The sequence below is a fragment of the Bison bison genome, unplaced genomic scaffold (genome assembly GCF_000754665.1).
Source record: "Bison bison bison isolate TAMUID 2011002044 unplaced genomic scaffold, Bison_UMD1.0 scf7180017847282, whole genome shotgun sequence".
Taxonomy (NCBI): Eukaryota; Metazoa; Chordata; class Mammalia; order Artiodactyla; family Bovidae; genus Bison; species Bison bison.
Window position 1 is genome coordinate 51,321 of NW_011477855.1, and position 16,468 is coordinate 67,788.

General features: G+C 52.6%; 3 protein-coding genes across 3 annotated transcripts in view; all 3 read left to right on the plus strand.

Moving 5' to 3' along the window:
• LOC104990414 (chromosome unknown open reading frame, human C19orf84) overlaps positions 1–1,677 on the plus strand; it is a 2,101-nt gene extending 424 nt beyond the window's left edge. The window contains exons 2-4 of the mRNA XM_010842489.1: positions 409–1,091; positions 1,389–1,506; positions 1,668–1,677. Coding sequence (XP_010840791.1) covers positions 409–1,091; positions 1,389–1,506; positions 1,668–1,677 — 811 coding nt within the window. The remainder of the gene's footprint in view (positions 1–408; positions 1,092–1,388; positions 1,507–1,667) is intronic.
• Positions 1,678–1,935: 258 nt separating this feature from the next.
• Positions 1,936–9,056, plus strand: LIM2 (lens intrinsic membrane protein 2, 19kDa). Its single transcript, XM_010842457.1, has 5 exons — positions 1,936–1,972; positions 2,444–2,624; positions 6,882–7,031; positions 8,354–8,488; positions 8,719–9,056. Exons 2-5 carry the CDS (start codon positions 2,450–2,452, stop codon positions 8,778–8,780), a joined length of 522 nt encoding a protein of 173 aa, XP_010840759.1. The 5' UTR covers positions 1,936–1,972; positions 2,444–2,449; the 3' UTR covers positions 8,781–9,056.
• A 4,174-nt stretch (positions 9,057–13,230) lies between these two features.
• Positions 13,231–16,015, plus strand: NKG7 (natural killer cell granule protein 7). The gene is made up of 5 exons (XM_010842465.1): positions 13,231–13,554; positions 14,168–14,752; positions 14,830–14,976; positions 15,079–15,213; positions 15,381–16,015. Exons 2-5 carry the CDS (start codon positions 14,596–14,598, stop codon positions 15,437–15,439), a joined length of 498 nt encoding a protein of 165 aa, XP_010840767.1. The 5' UTR covers positions 13,231–13,554; positions 14,168–14,595; the 3' UTR covers positions 15,440–16,015.
• The last annotated feature ends 453 nt before the right edge of the window (positions 16,016–16,468 follow it).

The window sequence follows — 16,468 nt, forward strand, 5'->3', positions numbered from 1 at the left end:
GTCTGGAGAAATAATAATAATAATTGACCCCAGATATTGAACACTTCCCAGACCCAGCCCTTTCAGAGGCACCTTTGTTACCACCAGAAGTTCTCTCTTGGTATGAAAACTTAAGTTTCGGAGGCGGGAAATGTTTCGCCCAGACACATGGGTGAGGAGGGCAGCCTGGAATGGGAACCATGCTCGGTGGGACGCTGAAGCTCCAGCTGAGCGATCCGCCTGTCTGTAAAGAGAGAGAGGAAGGAACAGAGAAAGAGAGAAAGTAAGGGGCCAGAAGTCAGAGGCAAACCGTCCTGAGGGTGAGAAATGAAAGCCTGGGAGAAGTCAGGAAGCAGCGAGGCTGCGGAAAGGAAAGGCATGTGTAGACCGGGGACATCCCCCGCCTGACCTGTCCTCTTGTCGTTCTAGGAACAATCTGCCATCCCCCGGGACTGGGTCGTGGCCGCCTCCATCTTTCCCAGCTCTGCCCACTTCTTTCCTGGGTACCCCAGATCCAGCCCACCTGGGGCTCCCCAAGAGCCTGGCCTCTGTGACCGTCCCCGTCCGCCTGGATGCCCTCTCCTACCTCCTGCATAGCGCCCTGATGGGGGCCTACTCGCTTCAGCAGTCCTTGCCCTCCTGCCCCTGTGTCCCCCAGGCATGCTGCACCCAGCCGGGCACTGCCAAGAGGCCACCCAAGGGACGCGGGGGCTGGGACCTCCCGCGCAGGCCAGGCCGGGGCCACCGGAGATGGGGACTTGGGAGGGCTCAACAGGCAGAGAGGAGCTGGGCCAGGGGCCGTGGGGCTGGCCCCAAGCCCCCGCCGGTGACGCCACCATCACCAGCACCTCCTGCTGAGGATGGGAAGAAGGACACCCAGGGTCCGGAGCCACCCGTGGAGCCGCCACCTGCTGAGGACTGGGAGGCCGAGTACCAGGACCCTGAGGATCCCGCAATCCCAGATTCTGGAGAGAGCCTTGGAGGTCACCAGGAGAGTTTTCTTGGAGCCCGGGGTGACCCCAGCCCTGCTAGAGAATACCCAGGGAACATCGCACTGCCATCCCTCTTCCCTGAAAACCACAGCCTCAGGAGGGGCTCCTGCGAGTCAGCTGGTGACACCGGGACCTGACTTCGGATCCCAAGCCAGGGAAACAACCCTGAACCTCATGCCCAAACCCAAGCCCTTTCCCATCTCTGACAGTATCCCTAACTACAGTGCCAACCTGCGCTTCTCTCCCAACCCCCCCGGGGCTCCCCCGGACATCTCCAGCCCCCTTCCTAACCCCAGAGCCATTCTCGCCAGCCCCACCCCATGGCCCCAGCCATTCATCCCCCTTCCTGCTCCCATCTCTGCCCTGACCCACCCTCGTAGTCTCATTCCCAGCTCCCTCATCCCCTTCTTCCTAAAGGCCAGCCCGACCCCGTCATCCTTCATTTCACTGAAGCTCCAGCCCCCAACGCAGCCGTGTCCTCAACCCCAGCCAGCGCCGCCTCATCCTCAACCCCCTTCCTGTCCCAGCCCCCCAGGTGACATGCTCTGTGACCCCACTTGCAGAAAACCCTGTTGTCCCAACATATCCAGGCACCTGCGGCTCCCAACCCATTTTCTGCCCTTGGGAGAGGGGGACTGGCTTGCACAATAAATGGCTGAGTGTCCCTATGTCTTGTGTCTGTGTGTGCTTACGCAGCTCGGGCTAACCCAGTGGGTGCTGGGAGCCAGGCCTGTGAAAGGCTGCCAGGGTGGCTGGGAGGGTCACGGAGAGAGGCCAGTGGGGCCAGGGGCTGCGGAGAGGCAGGGCCTGGATTCCTGCCTCAGCGAATTCCATCTGGGGGCCTCTGCCTGCTGGAAGCTGCTGGGCTGCGGGGCCATTGTGTGGGGAGGCTTAAGGGATTTGGGGGGACCCGGGGAGCCGAGAGGCTAGCGACCTGGCCAGGCTCAGTCTGCTCAGAGGGGCTGAGGCAGACGGAGGGCTCGGCAGAATCTGCTACTCAGGTAAGGACTAGGCATGGTCCCCTCCTCCCCCCAAACATAGGTGGCTGGGACTCCTTTCTTTCTCTGGGACTTGGTGGGTCCTAGCCTAGCCCCCTTCTACCTCGAATCTGGGAGTTCAGGCCCCAGCCCTCTCCTTCCCCCCAGAGACTTGGTGCCCCAAGGGGCAGGGAGTGTCTAGCCCCTTCCCAGTTTAGGACTGGGATGTCTAGGCCCCCAGCCTTGGTCTCCCCTAGGACACATAGGTCTAAGTCCTCAAGCTCTCCTCCCCCAGAGCCAGGGGTCCAGGTGCCCAGTTCTTTGCTCCCACTGGGACCTGATGTCCCAGCCCCCACCCCTTCTCCCCACCCTAGGATTTGGAAGTCTAGGTCCCCAGGTCCTCCTCCTTCAAACCAGGACTCAGATCCCCCAGCCCTCACCTCCCCCAGGACCCGGGAGTCCAGCTCGTGACCCTATTTCTCCCCTCACCCACAGGTCACCATGTACAGCTTCATGGGAGGCGGCCTCTTCTGTGCCTGGGTGGGGACCATCCTCCTGGTGGTGGCCACGGCGACAGACCACTGGATGCAGTACCGGCTGTCAGGGGCCTTTGCCCACCAGGGCCTGTGGCGATACTGCCTGGGTACCAAGTGCTATCTGCAAACGGAGAGCATTGGTGAGGCTCCGGGATGGGGTCTGGGCTCTGCGTGGGACCAGAGCCTCCCTCAGGGCAGAACCTTATAGTAGAAGGGACCCCCGTTTTGCAGATGGAGAACCTTGTGGTTCAGAGAGGGAAAGGGTCCAGCCCAAGGGTCACACAGCAGGGAAGGGACAGAGTTGGGATTCCAGTATTTTTTTTCTGGTACAATTACAGGATGTACTGATTTAGAAGTTAAGGAGAAAGGTGACATTTTCTGGCATGAAATAGAGGTCAGGTAACAGCAGTTGGGGCTGGGGCTGACAAAAGAGCATTTTCTAAATATTATGTGTCAAGAACTCTGTTCAGTACTAGGAGGATGCAGAAGCAATAGAGACCCTAAATTTGCTATGCTAGATGAGGTATTTTTTAATATTTGTTATGAGCCAAGCCATGTAATACATACGTGTATATGTATACGTGTGTGTGTATATATGTGTATATAGATATATAGTGTATATGTTGCTGCTAAGTCGCTTCAGTCATGTCTGACTCTTTGTGACCCTATGGTCTGTAGCCCACCAGGCTCCTCGTCCATGGGATTTCCCAGGCAAGAATACTGGCGTGGGTTGCCATGCCCTTCTCCAGGGAATCTTCCCAACCCAGAGACAGAACCTGCATTTCTTATGTCTCCTGCATTGGCAGCAGGTTCTTTACCACTAGTGGCACCTGGGAAGCCCATATAGTGTATGTATTACACTATATATTGCAAAAATGGGATAAAAATAGTTCTTACAGTAGATGGACTAATGTGCATGCGTGCTTAGTTGTTCAGTTGGGTCCAACTCTTTGCTACCCCATGGACCATAGCCCAACAGGCTCCTCTGTCCGTGAGATTTCCCAGGCAAGAATACTGGGGTGGGTAGCCATTCCTTTCTCCAGGGGATTTTCCTGGCTCATGGACTGAACCCAGTCTCAAGCACTGCTGCTGCTGCTACTGCTAAGTCACTTCAGTTGTGTCCGACTCTGTGCAGCCCCATAGACAGCAGCCCACCAGGCTCCCCCGTCCCTGGGATTCCCCAGGCAAGAACACTGGAGTAGGTTGCCATTTCCTTCTCCAATGCATGAAAGTGAAAAGTGAAAGTGAAGTTGCTCAGTCATGTCCGATTCTTCGAGACCCCATGGACTGCAGCCTACCAGGCTCCTCCATCCATGGGATTTTCCAGGCAAGAGTACTGGAGTGGGGTGCCATTGCCTTCTCTGATAAATTATTATAATGTACTATGTATCTCTGTGTACCTCTTTCCCTATCTGTATATATTTGTATGTATGTACAGTCATCCCTCAGTCCCTCAGCATACTCAGAGAATTGGTTCCAGGACCCGTAGTAGATACCCAAACCCCTGGATACTCAAGTCACATAGTCAGCTCTCTGTATCTGCTGTTCCCCAGCCATGGGTCCATAGCCACAATTCTGCATCTGCGGATTCAACCCCAGATCGTGTAGTACTGTATGTATTTATTGGAAAAAAAATCTGTGTGTAAGTGGACCTGCGCAGTTCAAACCTGTGCTGTTCAAGGGTCAAGGTATATATACACATATATATGGAAGTTGTGAGTGCTCAGTCATGTTCAACTCTTTAGGACCCCGTGGACTGCAGCCCACCAGGCTCCTCTGTCCCAGGGATTCTCCAGGCAAGAATACTGCAGTGGGTTGCCATTGCCTTCTCCAGGGGATCTTCCCAACCCAGGGATTGAACCGGAATCTCTTGCATCACCTGCATTGGCAGGCTGGCTCTCTACCACTGCGCCACCTGGGAATCTCATACCTGGAGAGAGAGATACATAGAGATATATACTATATTACCTCACATATATAATATGTGTTATGTAATATATTAATGATATACAGTGTATCAAATGTTCTATATTATATGTATCCAGTGATGGCAGTACTGGATAATAACTGGCACATATTGTTACTGTGCCTTACATGCTATACTAAGTACTTTGCCTGGATTAACTCCCTTAGTTGTCCCAACAACACTAAGAAGGCAGTTCCTTTGTGTCTATGAATAAGACGGAATACATGACCTTGAAAAACCAATTCTTCTGCAAGGGGAGGGGGTTGGGAGGAGGAGCCCACCTTCCCTGAGCCCTGTGATGTGACAGGCTTGTGGCAGGAGATTTCATCTACCCCATCTCACCAAACCTGCCCATTCACTAGAGCGGCAAACTGAGGCGGGAGGAGTGGAAAAACTTGCCCTGGGCTACTGGTTTCAGAGCCCCATCTGCCAATCATGTGTCTTTTTAGGATCCCATGTATCTCATGGGAGATGGCTCATGGGACATGTATCTCATGGGAAAGAGGCTCATGTATCTTTTTCATTTCTGGCTGCATCCATTGTCACACTTCTACAATTCCTCCTGATTCAGACTGGGAACCACCCCACCCCACCCCCCGCCCTGGGATGCTCTGAGTTTCTTCTCTGTCTTATCTTTGCCGGGGAAGGGAGAGAGGGAGGCTGGATGGAGGTCTTCGGTTCATTTGACACCTTCATGACCCTGAGACTGAGGGGCTCAGGGACAACCTCACCCCAATAGATTTTTGAGTATATGTCCAAACAACTGGTTTAACTTGTTCGTTCATTGTATGACTGATGTACTCCAATCACCAAAATTAGAGCAGGAGTTCTGAGCGTGCTTCCCCAGGGCCAAACCCAACCTTAGACGTGTGTTCATAACATTTTTAAAGTTTCCAAAGTCGTCGCCATTGTTCAGTCGCTAAGTGGTGTCTGACTCTTTGTGACCCCGTGGACTGCAGCACACCAGGCTTCCTTGTCCTTCACTATCTCCTGGAGTTTGCTCAGATTCATGTCCACTGAGTCAGTGCAGTGACGCTGTATAACCATCTCATCCTCTGCCACCCCCTTCTTTTGCCTTCAGTCTTTCCCAGCCTCAGGGTCTTTTCCAGTGAGTTGGCTTTTCACATCAGGTGGCCGAAGTATTGGAGCTTCAGCTTTGGCATCAGTCCTTCCAGTGAATATTCAGGGTTGATTTCCTTCAGGACTGACTGGTTTAATCTCCTTGCAGTCCAAGGGACTCTCAAGAGTCTTCTCCAACACCACAATTCAAAGGCATCAATTCTTCAGCGCTCAACCTTCTTTATGGTCCAGTTCTCACATCCACATACAACTACTGGAAAAACCATAGCTTTGACTATATAGACCTTTGTCGGCAAAGAGATGTCTTTGTTTTATAATACGCCAGTGTTAAAAAATCTGGAGATTTTACATTAAAATCTGGACCTCCAGCTCTTGTTGAAAATTCCGGTTTTCAAGCCTTCTCTGGATTCATGGTCAGCTGGGTATGACCAGCAGGTGGCCCCAAGTAGTTAAGACTGAGAGTTTTGAGCTTGACTTTCAACTCTAGTCTCTCTGCTAATGGTGGGACCGTGGGCAAAACACTGAGCCTCTCTGAGCCTCTATTCCTTCCTTCACTTGAAAAAAATGGGCAGGAAAACACAGCATAGGACTCTTGAAAGGAATAAATAGGGTCATTCAGGAAAAGAGAGCCTGGTCCATACTTGATAGTTGCCAAGTGGAAGTTGAGATCATGAAGACTGTTCTCAGGGATCTCCATTCATTCAACATGTTTACTGAACACCTACTACATGCCAGGCACTAGATGCTGGGGATACAGCAGTGAATGAGAAAGCCAGACCCTTGTCCCTACAGAGCCGAAAACTCAGTGCAGAGAGTTAGACATCATAAACAAGTTAGAAATAAACAAGTGGGACATTTTTAGATATGGGCAAGTGGTATGAGGGAAGGGAAAGGGAACATGAGAGAGAGGGTAGACAGTGAGTAGCAGGGGGATATGGGAAATTGGTATTCATTCATTAACTCATTCATTCATCCAACAAACATTTCTCCAGACTCCTGTTCAAACAAGCCTCTGCTGGGCATGTTTGTGATGTAGAATCAACCAGGTACTTGTCTTCAGGGAGCAATCAGGCTGGGGAGGGAGATAGACAAAGAGAGTCTCAAACCAGAGGAGGGAGTGTCGATGGTGCCTGAGGGGTGAGGGAGTGCTTCCTAGAGGAGGGCATCTGGGAGGTGGGCTTTGGAGGATGAATAGGAGTTTGCCAGGTGAAGAGGGGGCCATTTGAAGAGCAGTGAAGGAAGAGTTGGGTCAGGGATATGGAGAGGGGGAAGGCATTCCTGCCCTCAGAGGTAGCAGCCTTCCCTCTGAGGGCAGGGGCAGCACAGCAGTGACCATGGGGTGCTCTTACAGCATACTGGAATGCCACCCGGGCCTTCATGATCCTGTCCTCCCTCTGTGCCACCTCTGGCATCATCATGGGCATCGTGGCCTTCGCTCAGCAGCCCACCTTCACCCGCCTCTCCCGGCCCTTCTCTGCAGGCATCATGTTTTTCGCCTCCAGTGAGTGAACCGCACCCTACACCTACCCCTCTCCCTGACTCCCTGCCCAGCTCCAACCCCCACCCATGCCCACCCCAACACTGCTTCCATTCCCCACTGCTCCTCACTCTCAACTCCACCTGCACCGGAATCCCACCTCCACTCCGAACAACAACTTCATGACTATTTCTAACGCCCGTTGATTCCTATACCACCTAAGTGTGCTGCCATTCCATTCTGGCACTTGTCACCTGGAGCTGGCATCAGACCCCACAGGCTTAAAGGCACAGTTCCCAACAAGACTGCCCCTACTTCAGCTGCAAGTGGGGTTCCCAGCCCACTTGCACTTTTGATCTTCAGCTACAGATTCAGGGGTTCCCAGGATCCACTCAGGTTCAAAAATTTGCTGGAACAACTCACAGAACCTAGGAAAGCATAAAACTGAAACATTTCAGTTTTATTACCAAGAATACAGCTCAAGACCAGCCAACTAAAGAAATGCATAGGGTGAAGCTGGAGAGAGTCCTGAAGACACAGTTCCCATGCCCTCTCCCTACAGAGTTGGGGCTCATCACCCTACCCTCCAACCCCAGCACATCCATATGTTCACCAACCAGGAAGCCCCAGTGAGCAGCAGTGGCCTACATTTCTTTTGGTTTCATTGCATCATGGGTCACCTGATTGAGCTCAGTCTCCAGCTCCTTTCTCCTCCCCAGAGGTTGGAGTGATCCCAGGTGGCTCCAAGTCCCAACCCTCCATCCTACGGTTGGTTTTTCTGGTGACCAGCTCTCACCCTGAGTCATCTCTGCTCGTCAGTATAAACTCAGGTGTGATTCAAGAGGCTCAAGAGAAACAAAGACACTCCTATTACTCAGAAAGTTCCAAGGATTTAGAGTTTCCCTCCCAGAAACCAGAGACGAAGACTAGTCAGACTCTTTATGACGCAACATGACCCCACCCCATGCCTGCCCTTAACCCTACTCCCCATTCATTTTTACTCCTACTTTCAACTCAGCCCCCATCCTCATCCTTATCCCTCTCTGCATCCATACCCCCTTCTCAATCTCATTCCAACTCCCATCTCTAAAAGCAAAAAGTTATGTCTGACTCTTTGTGACTCCATGGAACTGTAGCCTGCCAGGCTAATCTGTCCATGGGATTCTCCTGGCAAGAATACTGGAGTGGGTAGCCATTCCCTCCTCTGGGGGATCTTCCTGACCCAGGAATCGAACCTGGGTCTCCTGCATGGCAGGCAGATTCTTTGTCTTCTGAGTCACCAGGGAAGCCCCATCTCTAAACTCAACCCCATTCCCACACACACCCCCATCTCCCGCCCTCTCCAGCCTTTTTCGTCCTGCTGGCCTTGGCCATTTACACTGGAGTCACCGTCAGCTTTCTGGGTCGCCGCTTCGGGGACTGGCGCTTTTCCTGGTCCTACATCCTGGGCTGGGTAGCCCTGCTCATGACCTTCTTTGCAGGTACCAGGTTTGGGGGTGGGTCAGTGTCTGTGTCCCAGCCAGCAGCACCCAGGAGGGCAAAATGATGGGGAGTCCCAGACAGGGACTCAGCACTGAGCCAGAAAGCAGACTCCAATCCCTGCAGACAATCAGGGAGAAAGGGAATACTGTGTTGGGATCTTGGGCTGGCTGGGGAGATGGAGGGTTGGGAGGGCTTAGGGCGGGGTCCACTGGGGTCTCTTCTCGTGCAGGAATTTTCTACATGTGTGCCTACCGGATGCATGAATGTCGGCGCCTGTCCACTCCCCGCTGAGCCCAAATGTGTGCCCCGACTGCACCTGGAAGTAGAAGTCTGGTCACTGAAGAGGAGGGGAAGGGCCTAGAGGCCTGAAATCCTGGTTCCTAGGGGGCGTGAGGGGGCTTGGTCCCGGACGCTGGGTGGGGACCCCTGACTCCTGTGTCCCAAGGGGAAGGGAGCAAGACTGGGAGGCAGTTGAGAAGACCTACAACCCCACCCGCCGGGGGGTTGTTAGAGAAATGGGATATCCATTAGAGCGGCTTTTTGGAGTCTAATAAAACTGGTTGAAACTACTGAAATGTGGTCCCTGAGGGCTTGGGGTAGAGAGAAAGAGGGGTAATTGTGGTGAATGGGGCAGGAGTGGTTGCATTATAGTAGCCCAAGCTGTTCGATTCCTGTAGGGGTGGGCACCAGAATAAACCACACAGGCCCCTGCTACTAGGTTCCACTTCTTCTTTATTTTTTTTTTTTTTGCCACATCATGCAGCTTGTAGTAGCTTCCCAGGTGGCATTAGTGGGAAAGAATCCACCTGCCAATGCAGGAGACCTAGGAGACACAGGTTTGATCCCTGGGTTGGGAAGATCCCCTGGAGGAGGGCATGGCAACCCATGCCAGTATTCTTGTCTGGAAAATCCCACAGACAGAGGAGTCTGGTGGGCTACAGTCCATAGGGTCAAAAAGAGTAGGACACGACTGAAATGACTTAGCACATAGGCACGAGTGCAGCTTGTGGGTCTTAGTTCCCCAACCAGGCATGGAACCCAGGCCCCCTGCAGTGGAAGCATGGAGTTCTAACCACAGGGTGACTGCCAGGGAATTTCCCAGGCTCACTCACAACTGCTAGGAAGCTGATGTATGTAAGTCCAATTCTTTTTTTTTTTTTTTGGCTGCACCAGGTCTTAGTTGCGGCGGCATGCTGGGTCTAGTTCCCTCCCCAGGGATGGAACCTGGGCTCCCTGCATTGGGAGCATGGAGTCTTCGCCACTGGACCACTAGAGAGGTCCCCGTATGTTCTGTGTGTGTGTTTTCCCCACATCACCACACAATTAACTCAATTCAGATACAATCTACCTGAAGAAACTGACAGATCACACAGGTTAAAGACAGCCCTGTAAGACCACCCCCCACTACAGACACCTGTCACACGTCCAGGTTGCCACCTGTGCTTCTGAAGGGCTAGCAAGAGATGAGAGATCCCCACGACCCCCTGAGGGGGTTCGATTCATTTGCAGCTCACAGAACTCAGAGAAACGTTGTACTTACTAGGTCACCAGTGTGTTATAAAAGAATCTAACTCAGAACATCCAGATGGAAGGGATGCCCAGGGTAAGGTAAGCGGGAAGGGGCCTGCAACTTCCATGCTCTCTCCAAGTAGGTCACTCTTCCCACCAAAAGCACAAGTTCACCAACCTCAGAAGCTCTCTGAACCCTCTCCTTTGGGGCTGTTATGGAGGCTGCATTACTCAATTATGATTGAGAACATCATTGGTCATTGGTGACTAAGTTCAATTTCCAACTTCTCTTTCCTCCCAGGAGGTCAGGTGTTGGGACTGCAAGTTCTGACCCTCTAATGGAGTGCTTGGTCCCCCTGGCAACCAGCCCCCTCCCTTTGGTTAAGGAGGGGTGGTCCCAGTCAGCACACTAATATAACACGAGACACCTTGATTGCCCTCACAATTTAGGAAATTTTAGGCTTTAAGGATCTGAATGCCAGAAAGTTGAAAGTGAAAATGTTAGTCACTCAGTGGTGTTCGACTCTTTGTGATCCCATGGACTGTAGCTAGCCAGACTCCTCTATCCATGGGATTTCCCAGGCAAGAATACAGGAATGGGTAGCCATTTGCTTCTCCAGGGAATCTTCCCAACCCAGAGGTTGAACCCAGGTCTCCCGCCTTGCAGGCAGATTCTTTACCATCTGAGCCACCAGAACTTACTTCTTTTTTCTAGATGCCGGAAGTGGGGACAAAGACCAAAATATACTTATTATACATCACAATATCACAAGAGGATAATAGGATAGATGACAACATCTGTGGGACTTTCCTGGTGGTCCAATGGTTAAGACTCTGAGCTTCCAATGCAGGGGGCCTGAGTTCAATCCCTGGTGGGGGAATTAAGATCCCACGTGCTGCATAGCATAGCCGGAAAAAAAAAAAATCTGTGAAAAAAACAATTTCCTTGCCTACTCATGCCATCTCCAGTTGGTTCTCCCAACTTCCTGTCCCTCCATGGATGAGCCCCTCCAAGAATAAACACTAGAAGTCTGACCTGCACCTCCTCCTGCAGCTGCCTCTTCATCCATCATTCATGACCTTGACCTTCTCTTCATTCACTCATTTGTTAGTTCATTCAACAAACTCATGCCTACTGCCATGAGATTTACTAATGCTTATCATAAAACAATAAGACTGTTTAGAAAGCTAGTTCCAATAATAAGAATATTTATTGCAGCCTATGTTAGGAACTGTTATATTAATAGAGGCTTACTCTCTAGACATATTTATTAGGCCCTCCTCAAATAACAATAATACTGTATTTATAGAGGCTTCCTCTAGTAATTATAGCAATTGAAGTCTTCCTCTTTTCCTCTTTAGAATATATGCTGCCAAAGCAAGCACAAAGTCTTCTTTAATTATAATTTATTGAAGCCTATTTAAGTAGAAATATTTACTGAGACTTACTCCAGGAATTTATAGGGGCTGAAAGCTATGGTTTTTCCAATAGTTGTGTACGGATGTGAGAGCTGGACCAGAAAGAAGAATAAGCGCCAAAGAATTGATGCTTTCCCACTGTGGAGCTGGAAAAGGCTCTTGAGAGTCCCTTGGACTGCAAGATCAAATCAGTCCATCCTAAAGGAAATCAACCCTGAATATTCATTCAAAGGACTGATGATGAAGCTGAAGCTCCAATACTCTGGCCACCTAATTCGAAGAGCTGACTTATTGGAAAAGATCCTGATGCTGGGAAAGATTGAGGGCAAAAGGAGAAGGGGGGAAACAGTGGATGAGATGGTTAGATGGCATCACTGACTCAATGGACATGAGTTTGAGTAAACTCCGGGAGTTGGCGATGGACAGGGAAGCCTGGTGTGCAGCAGTTCATGGGGTCACAAAGAGCTGGACATGAGTTAGCAACTGAACAACAATGACTCTAGTAATAACAATAATGTTATAATTTCAGACTTACAGCTTCAACTACTAGTTGCTCAACATTCCCACTCGAAGAAGCATCTCAATTTTCACATGTCAGTCTAAAGCTGAACTCCTGATCTCTCTCACACCCCACATCTGCTCCTACCAACATCTTCCTAAATGAGTGCAGGCTCAGTACACATGGACTTAGTTGGTCCGTGGCATGTGGGATCTTCCCAGACCAGGGATGGAACTCACATCCCCCACCACCCACCAGTGGCAGGTGGATTCCCATTCACTGTGCCACCAGGGAAGTCCTATTTTTAGTCTTTTGAGGAACCTCCACACTGTTCTCCATAGTGGGTGTACCAATTTACATTCCCACCAACAGTGTAAGAGGGTTCCTTTTTCTCTGCACCTTCTGCAGCTTTGTTTTTAGACTTTTAAAAGAATTTTTATTAAAACATGATTCATATCTTGTCCCCCTTCTGCTCTAAGTCCTCCAGTGGCTTGGACCTGGAGGTAGGATGAAGGTAAAAATGGAGGGGTGTGTGGATTGAGGTAGGAATTACTGGGGTGGGGAGAGGCATGAAGAAGGAAGTAGGGGTAGAACTGGTGTAGGTATAGAAATGAGAAGAGGGTTAAATGTGAGGATGGATTTGGGTTTGGGGATGGGGTTTAGATTGGTGTTGGGTTGGGATTAAGAAAGCAGTTAGGTGGGAGGAGAGGGTTGGGGTTAAACTCAGGAGTTTAATATGGGTTGTGTTTGGGCATCAGGCTGAGTATAGAGTTGGGTTTGGGAATGAGAATGGGGTTATGTTTGGGGTTTGAGATGGGGTTGAGTTTGGGGTTGGAGTGGAAGTTTGGGATTGAAACTGGGGTTAAGGATGGGATTGAGAGAATTTCCTGGTGGTCCAGTGGTTAGGATTTGGGGACCTGAGTTCAGTCCCTGGTGAGGGAACTAAGATCCTGCAAACCTCAGGGTGCAGCCAAAAAGAAAAGATGGGATTGAGTTTGGGGTTGGGTTTGGGAATGAGAATGGGGTTGGAGGATAGGAATGGGGCTCAAAATGGGATTGGAGCTGGGGTTAGGATGAGGTTGGGCTTGGGATGGGGTCGAGATCACAGAGGAGGACATTTCCCTGGTGGTCCAGTGGTTAGGACTCTGCTCTCGCTGCCAGGAGCCCGGGTTCAGTCCCTGATTGGGAAACTAAGATCCCACAAACCACTGAGTAAGGCCAAAAGAGAAAATGGGAGAGACGTGGTGGGGAGAAAAAGAGGAAAAACAGAAGATCACAGATGGGTTCTGAGCATGTGATCATCACATGCCCTCAGGCCAGACTTCCTGAAGCCTGTCCAGCTGCTCCTCACAGAAGCCGGGTCCATCACCGCTTTCGAGATGGTGCCCCAGCTGCCCATGACCCAGATCTCCTTCCAGGAGCCTCCGGAGCGTGTTCTCAGGAGTGACCAGTTGCCCAGGTGGTGAGGATCTAGATGGGGGCCAAACTCTGCAAACTGGACCCTCCAGCTAAGGAAGAGGACCGGCCTCCTGCAGTCACTCTCATTCTCCCCTTCGATAGCTGTCCTGGGACTGTCGGCTCAGTTCCTCTTCAGGACAGCAGTCCTGTTCCAGGTCACTCCTGCTTCACAGAGATAAGGTTAGGGTCTGCGCCTCCCCACCCCCCGGGGCCATGACACCTTCCCCTTATGCCTGAGGTGGGGCCCAGGGCCTGATGCTGGTTGAGGCAGGGAGGGCCGGAAAGTCTTGCCCTGACATCCTTTACCCATCCCCCCTCCTCCCCCGGACCACAGAAACCCCGATCCCGGTGACGAAGCCCACCAGGCTGAACGCCTTACTCTTGGCCGAGCTGTTTGTGAACTCATTTGTATCAGGATGTGGGCATGTCTTCCCCTCTGCGAACTTTCAGACTGTGGTCACTGTCTATCTTCCCCCACAGCACAAGCTCCAAGCAAGAAGCCGGGAGTCTGAGTTCAGCACCTAGAGTCTAGGCTTCTAGCACCTTCCTCCTACAGCTCCCAGCATCCTTGCCAACTGCCCCCTCTCTTTTTGCAGAGACCCTAGAATTGGGGGCCCCCACCTCCCAGAACGGAAAATTGCAGAATCACAGGAAAGCATGATGCATTCCCCCAACTGTCTCCCTCTAGTCACACCTCCCCTCCCATCTAACTCACACCCCAGCCTCACTCACCGCATGCCCCCTCTGCTCACCCCTCTACCCACCCCCCATCTCTCTCTCTCACCTTTTCCAGGAAGCCCCTCTGGTGCGGAGGCCCCCAAGGGCAGCAGGTAGAGAGGCTTCTGTGGAGACAGACAAGTTCCAAACCAGTGACAATGCGACATCTTCAAGGCCAACCCCTGACACCACCGTCCAGGGCAAGGGAAACCTCAGAGAGGGGCGGGGTTGGGGGGACGGGTGTCGATGCAAGCCAGGAAGGCAGGGTGTGTCACACAGAGCAGCTGCCTGGGACAGGCTGAGACCGAACGGGCCTGACGTTGAGGAGCAAAGACCACCCCCGAGCCACCCCTAGCGCTTGCTGGTTTCTCTTTCTTGAGACCAGAGGACCCAGGAGTCTGGGGCGGAGGGGGAACAGACTTCCTCCTCTCTCAGAGACCCAGGAGGCTAGATCACCAGCTTCGTCGTTGTCACCCAGGACCCAGGAACCCAGACTTCACCCCCATGGAGCCCTGCCGGTCCTTGGCCCTCCTCACCAGCTCCCTGGGCCTGGTGTCCCTCTTAGTGGCCGTGAGCACGAATTTCTGGTTTGCGGCCCGGGGGCCCGGGTTTTCATCTCACTCGGGCCTCTGGCCCAGCAAGGATCAAGTCTCAGTAGCAGGTAAGGGCTGGCGGGGTGGTCTTGGTGCAGGGAAAGGCCTGCGGGGACGGGCAGTCAGGGGTGCCATCTCCGAACAGGCTACATCCACGTGACGCAGAGCTTCTGCATCCTGGCCGTCCTGTGGGGCCTGATCTCCACGGCCTTTCTGGTCATGTCTTGCATCCCTTCACTGTCTGCCCCCGGACGCGGCCCCATTGTCTCCACCTTCATGGGCTTTGCTGGAGGTGAGGACTCAGTGCTGGGCTTGGGGGACGGGGAGGTAGGGGTGCTGAGGAGGGGGAGCTGCTGCAGGGGGGCTGAGCCGACCTTCATGTCTCCATCCCCAGCCCTGTCCTTGATAGTGGCCATGACGGTCTACACCATTGAGCGGTGGAACCAGCCTGCAAACCCCCAGGTCCAGAGCTTCTTCTCATGGTCCTTCTACCTGGGCTGGGTTTCAACTCTTCTCTTTCTCTGTACAGGTGATTGTGATTGCTGCCTGGGGAGTTCTGGGGCTGGCTTGAGGGGCTGGCTGGGGTGGAGTGGGGGCTGGCTGGGGGGTGAGGAGGGCGGGCTGGGGATGGGGCTGGCTGGGGGCTCTGAGGGAGCAGGCGAGGAGCAAGTATCTAACTTCTCTCTGCTACCCCAGGTGGCCTGAGTCTGGGCGCTCACTGCACGACCCACCGGCCCGACTACGAGGCCATGTGAACCGAAGGATGGCCTTAGAGCTCTGTTAAGCAACAGCTGGCTCTCCTTCCAGCCAGCCTGCCCTGACTCCCAGCCTGCACAGGCTTCTTCCTTTGTGGCTTCATTCATTCAACAAAAATTTGCCGGGATCTGGTTATTCAAAGGGTCATGCAGCTGCGACATAAACCGATGACATGCCAGCTCCATGGTGGGTGACGCCAGTCACCCAGAGGGGAGTCAGTCCTGCCACCTGCCCTGCCCTCCAGGAGCTCCTACCCAGTGTGGGGACCAGTCTAGGCTCGGGCATGGCCCCAGGGCCCTTGCTGTCTCTCTTCTTTGTCCTTCCATCTCTTTTCTTCCCTGTGTCTTTTTTTTTTCTTTTTGGCTGCATGGCATGCAAACTTCCTGGACCAGGGATTGAACCTGCTCCCCCTGGAGTGGAAGCACAGAGTCTTAACCCCTGGGCCAACAGGGAAGTCTTTCCTGTATCTTCCTCTTTTTAGTTCTTGTCTTTCGGCTCCCTCTCTGATTTAGTCACCCTGCCGTTCATCCTTAGTCCTTGTTCATTTCATTAATAAATTCACTCCTTCAGCTGGCTTTTCCTGAGCGCCTCCTTTCTGCTGCGCCTTCCACCGTGGATGCTGAGGTGACTCAGACTGGGCCCTGCCTGCCAGGGGCTCCAAGTCCCACGGGGGCAGGCAGAGCCCAGGGCCGGTATGGCAGGAGGACTGGCTGTGTTTAGGGGAGAGGTGGGGTGTGGGGGTGAGCTTTCTGGGGAGACTGTGTTTAGGAACTTCTCCAGGGCCGAGGGAAGGTAATGCAGGCAGAGGGACCCCAAAGTGGAGGCATGGAGAGGCTGGGAGTTTTCAGAAGATGGGCAACAGCACTTTGTGGTCCACTGTCGAATGTGAGGGGGTGACAGGAAATGAGGATGGGTGAGAAGTAGCACCTTTAACCCCACAGTTGACTCTCTTGAGGGTGATGGGGAGCTAAGGGTGGAGCAGGGGAGGGACAGCATCTGGTCTGGGTGCCAGAAAGCCCCCTACTCTG

Coding starts and splice junctions, on each gene's coding strand:
- LIM2 (XM_010842457.1), top strand. CDS start 2,450: ATGTACAGCTTCATGGGAGGCGGCCTCTTCTGTGCCTGGGTGGGGACC. Junction 2,625..6,881: donor TCTGCAAACGGAGAGCATTG/GTGAGGCTCCGG, acceptor GTGCTCTTACAG/CATACTGGAATGCCACCCGG. Junction 8,489..8,718: donor GCTCATGACCTTCTTTGCAG/GTACCAGGTTTG, acceptor CTTCTCGTGCAG/GAATTTTCTACATGTGTGCC.
- NKG7 (XM_010842465.1), top strand. CDS start 14,596: ATGGAGCCCTGCCGGTCCTTGGCCCTCCTCACCAGCTCCCTGGGCCTG. Junction 14,753..14,829: donor GGATCAAGTCTCAGTAGCAG/GTAAGGGCTGGC, acceptor ATCTCCGAACAG/GCTACATCCACGTGACGCAG. Junction 14,977..15,078: donor CTTCATGGGCTTTGCTGGAG/GTGAGGACTCAG, acceptor CTCCATCCCCAG/CCCTGTCCTTGATAGTGGCC.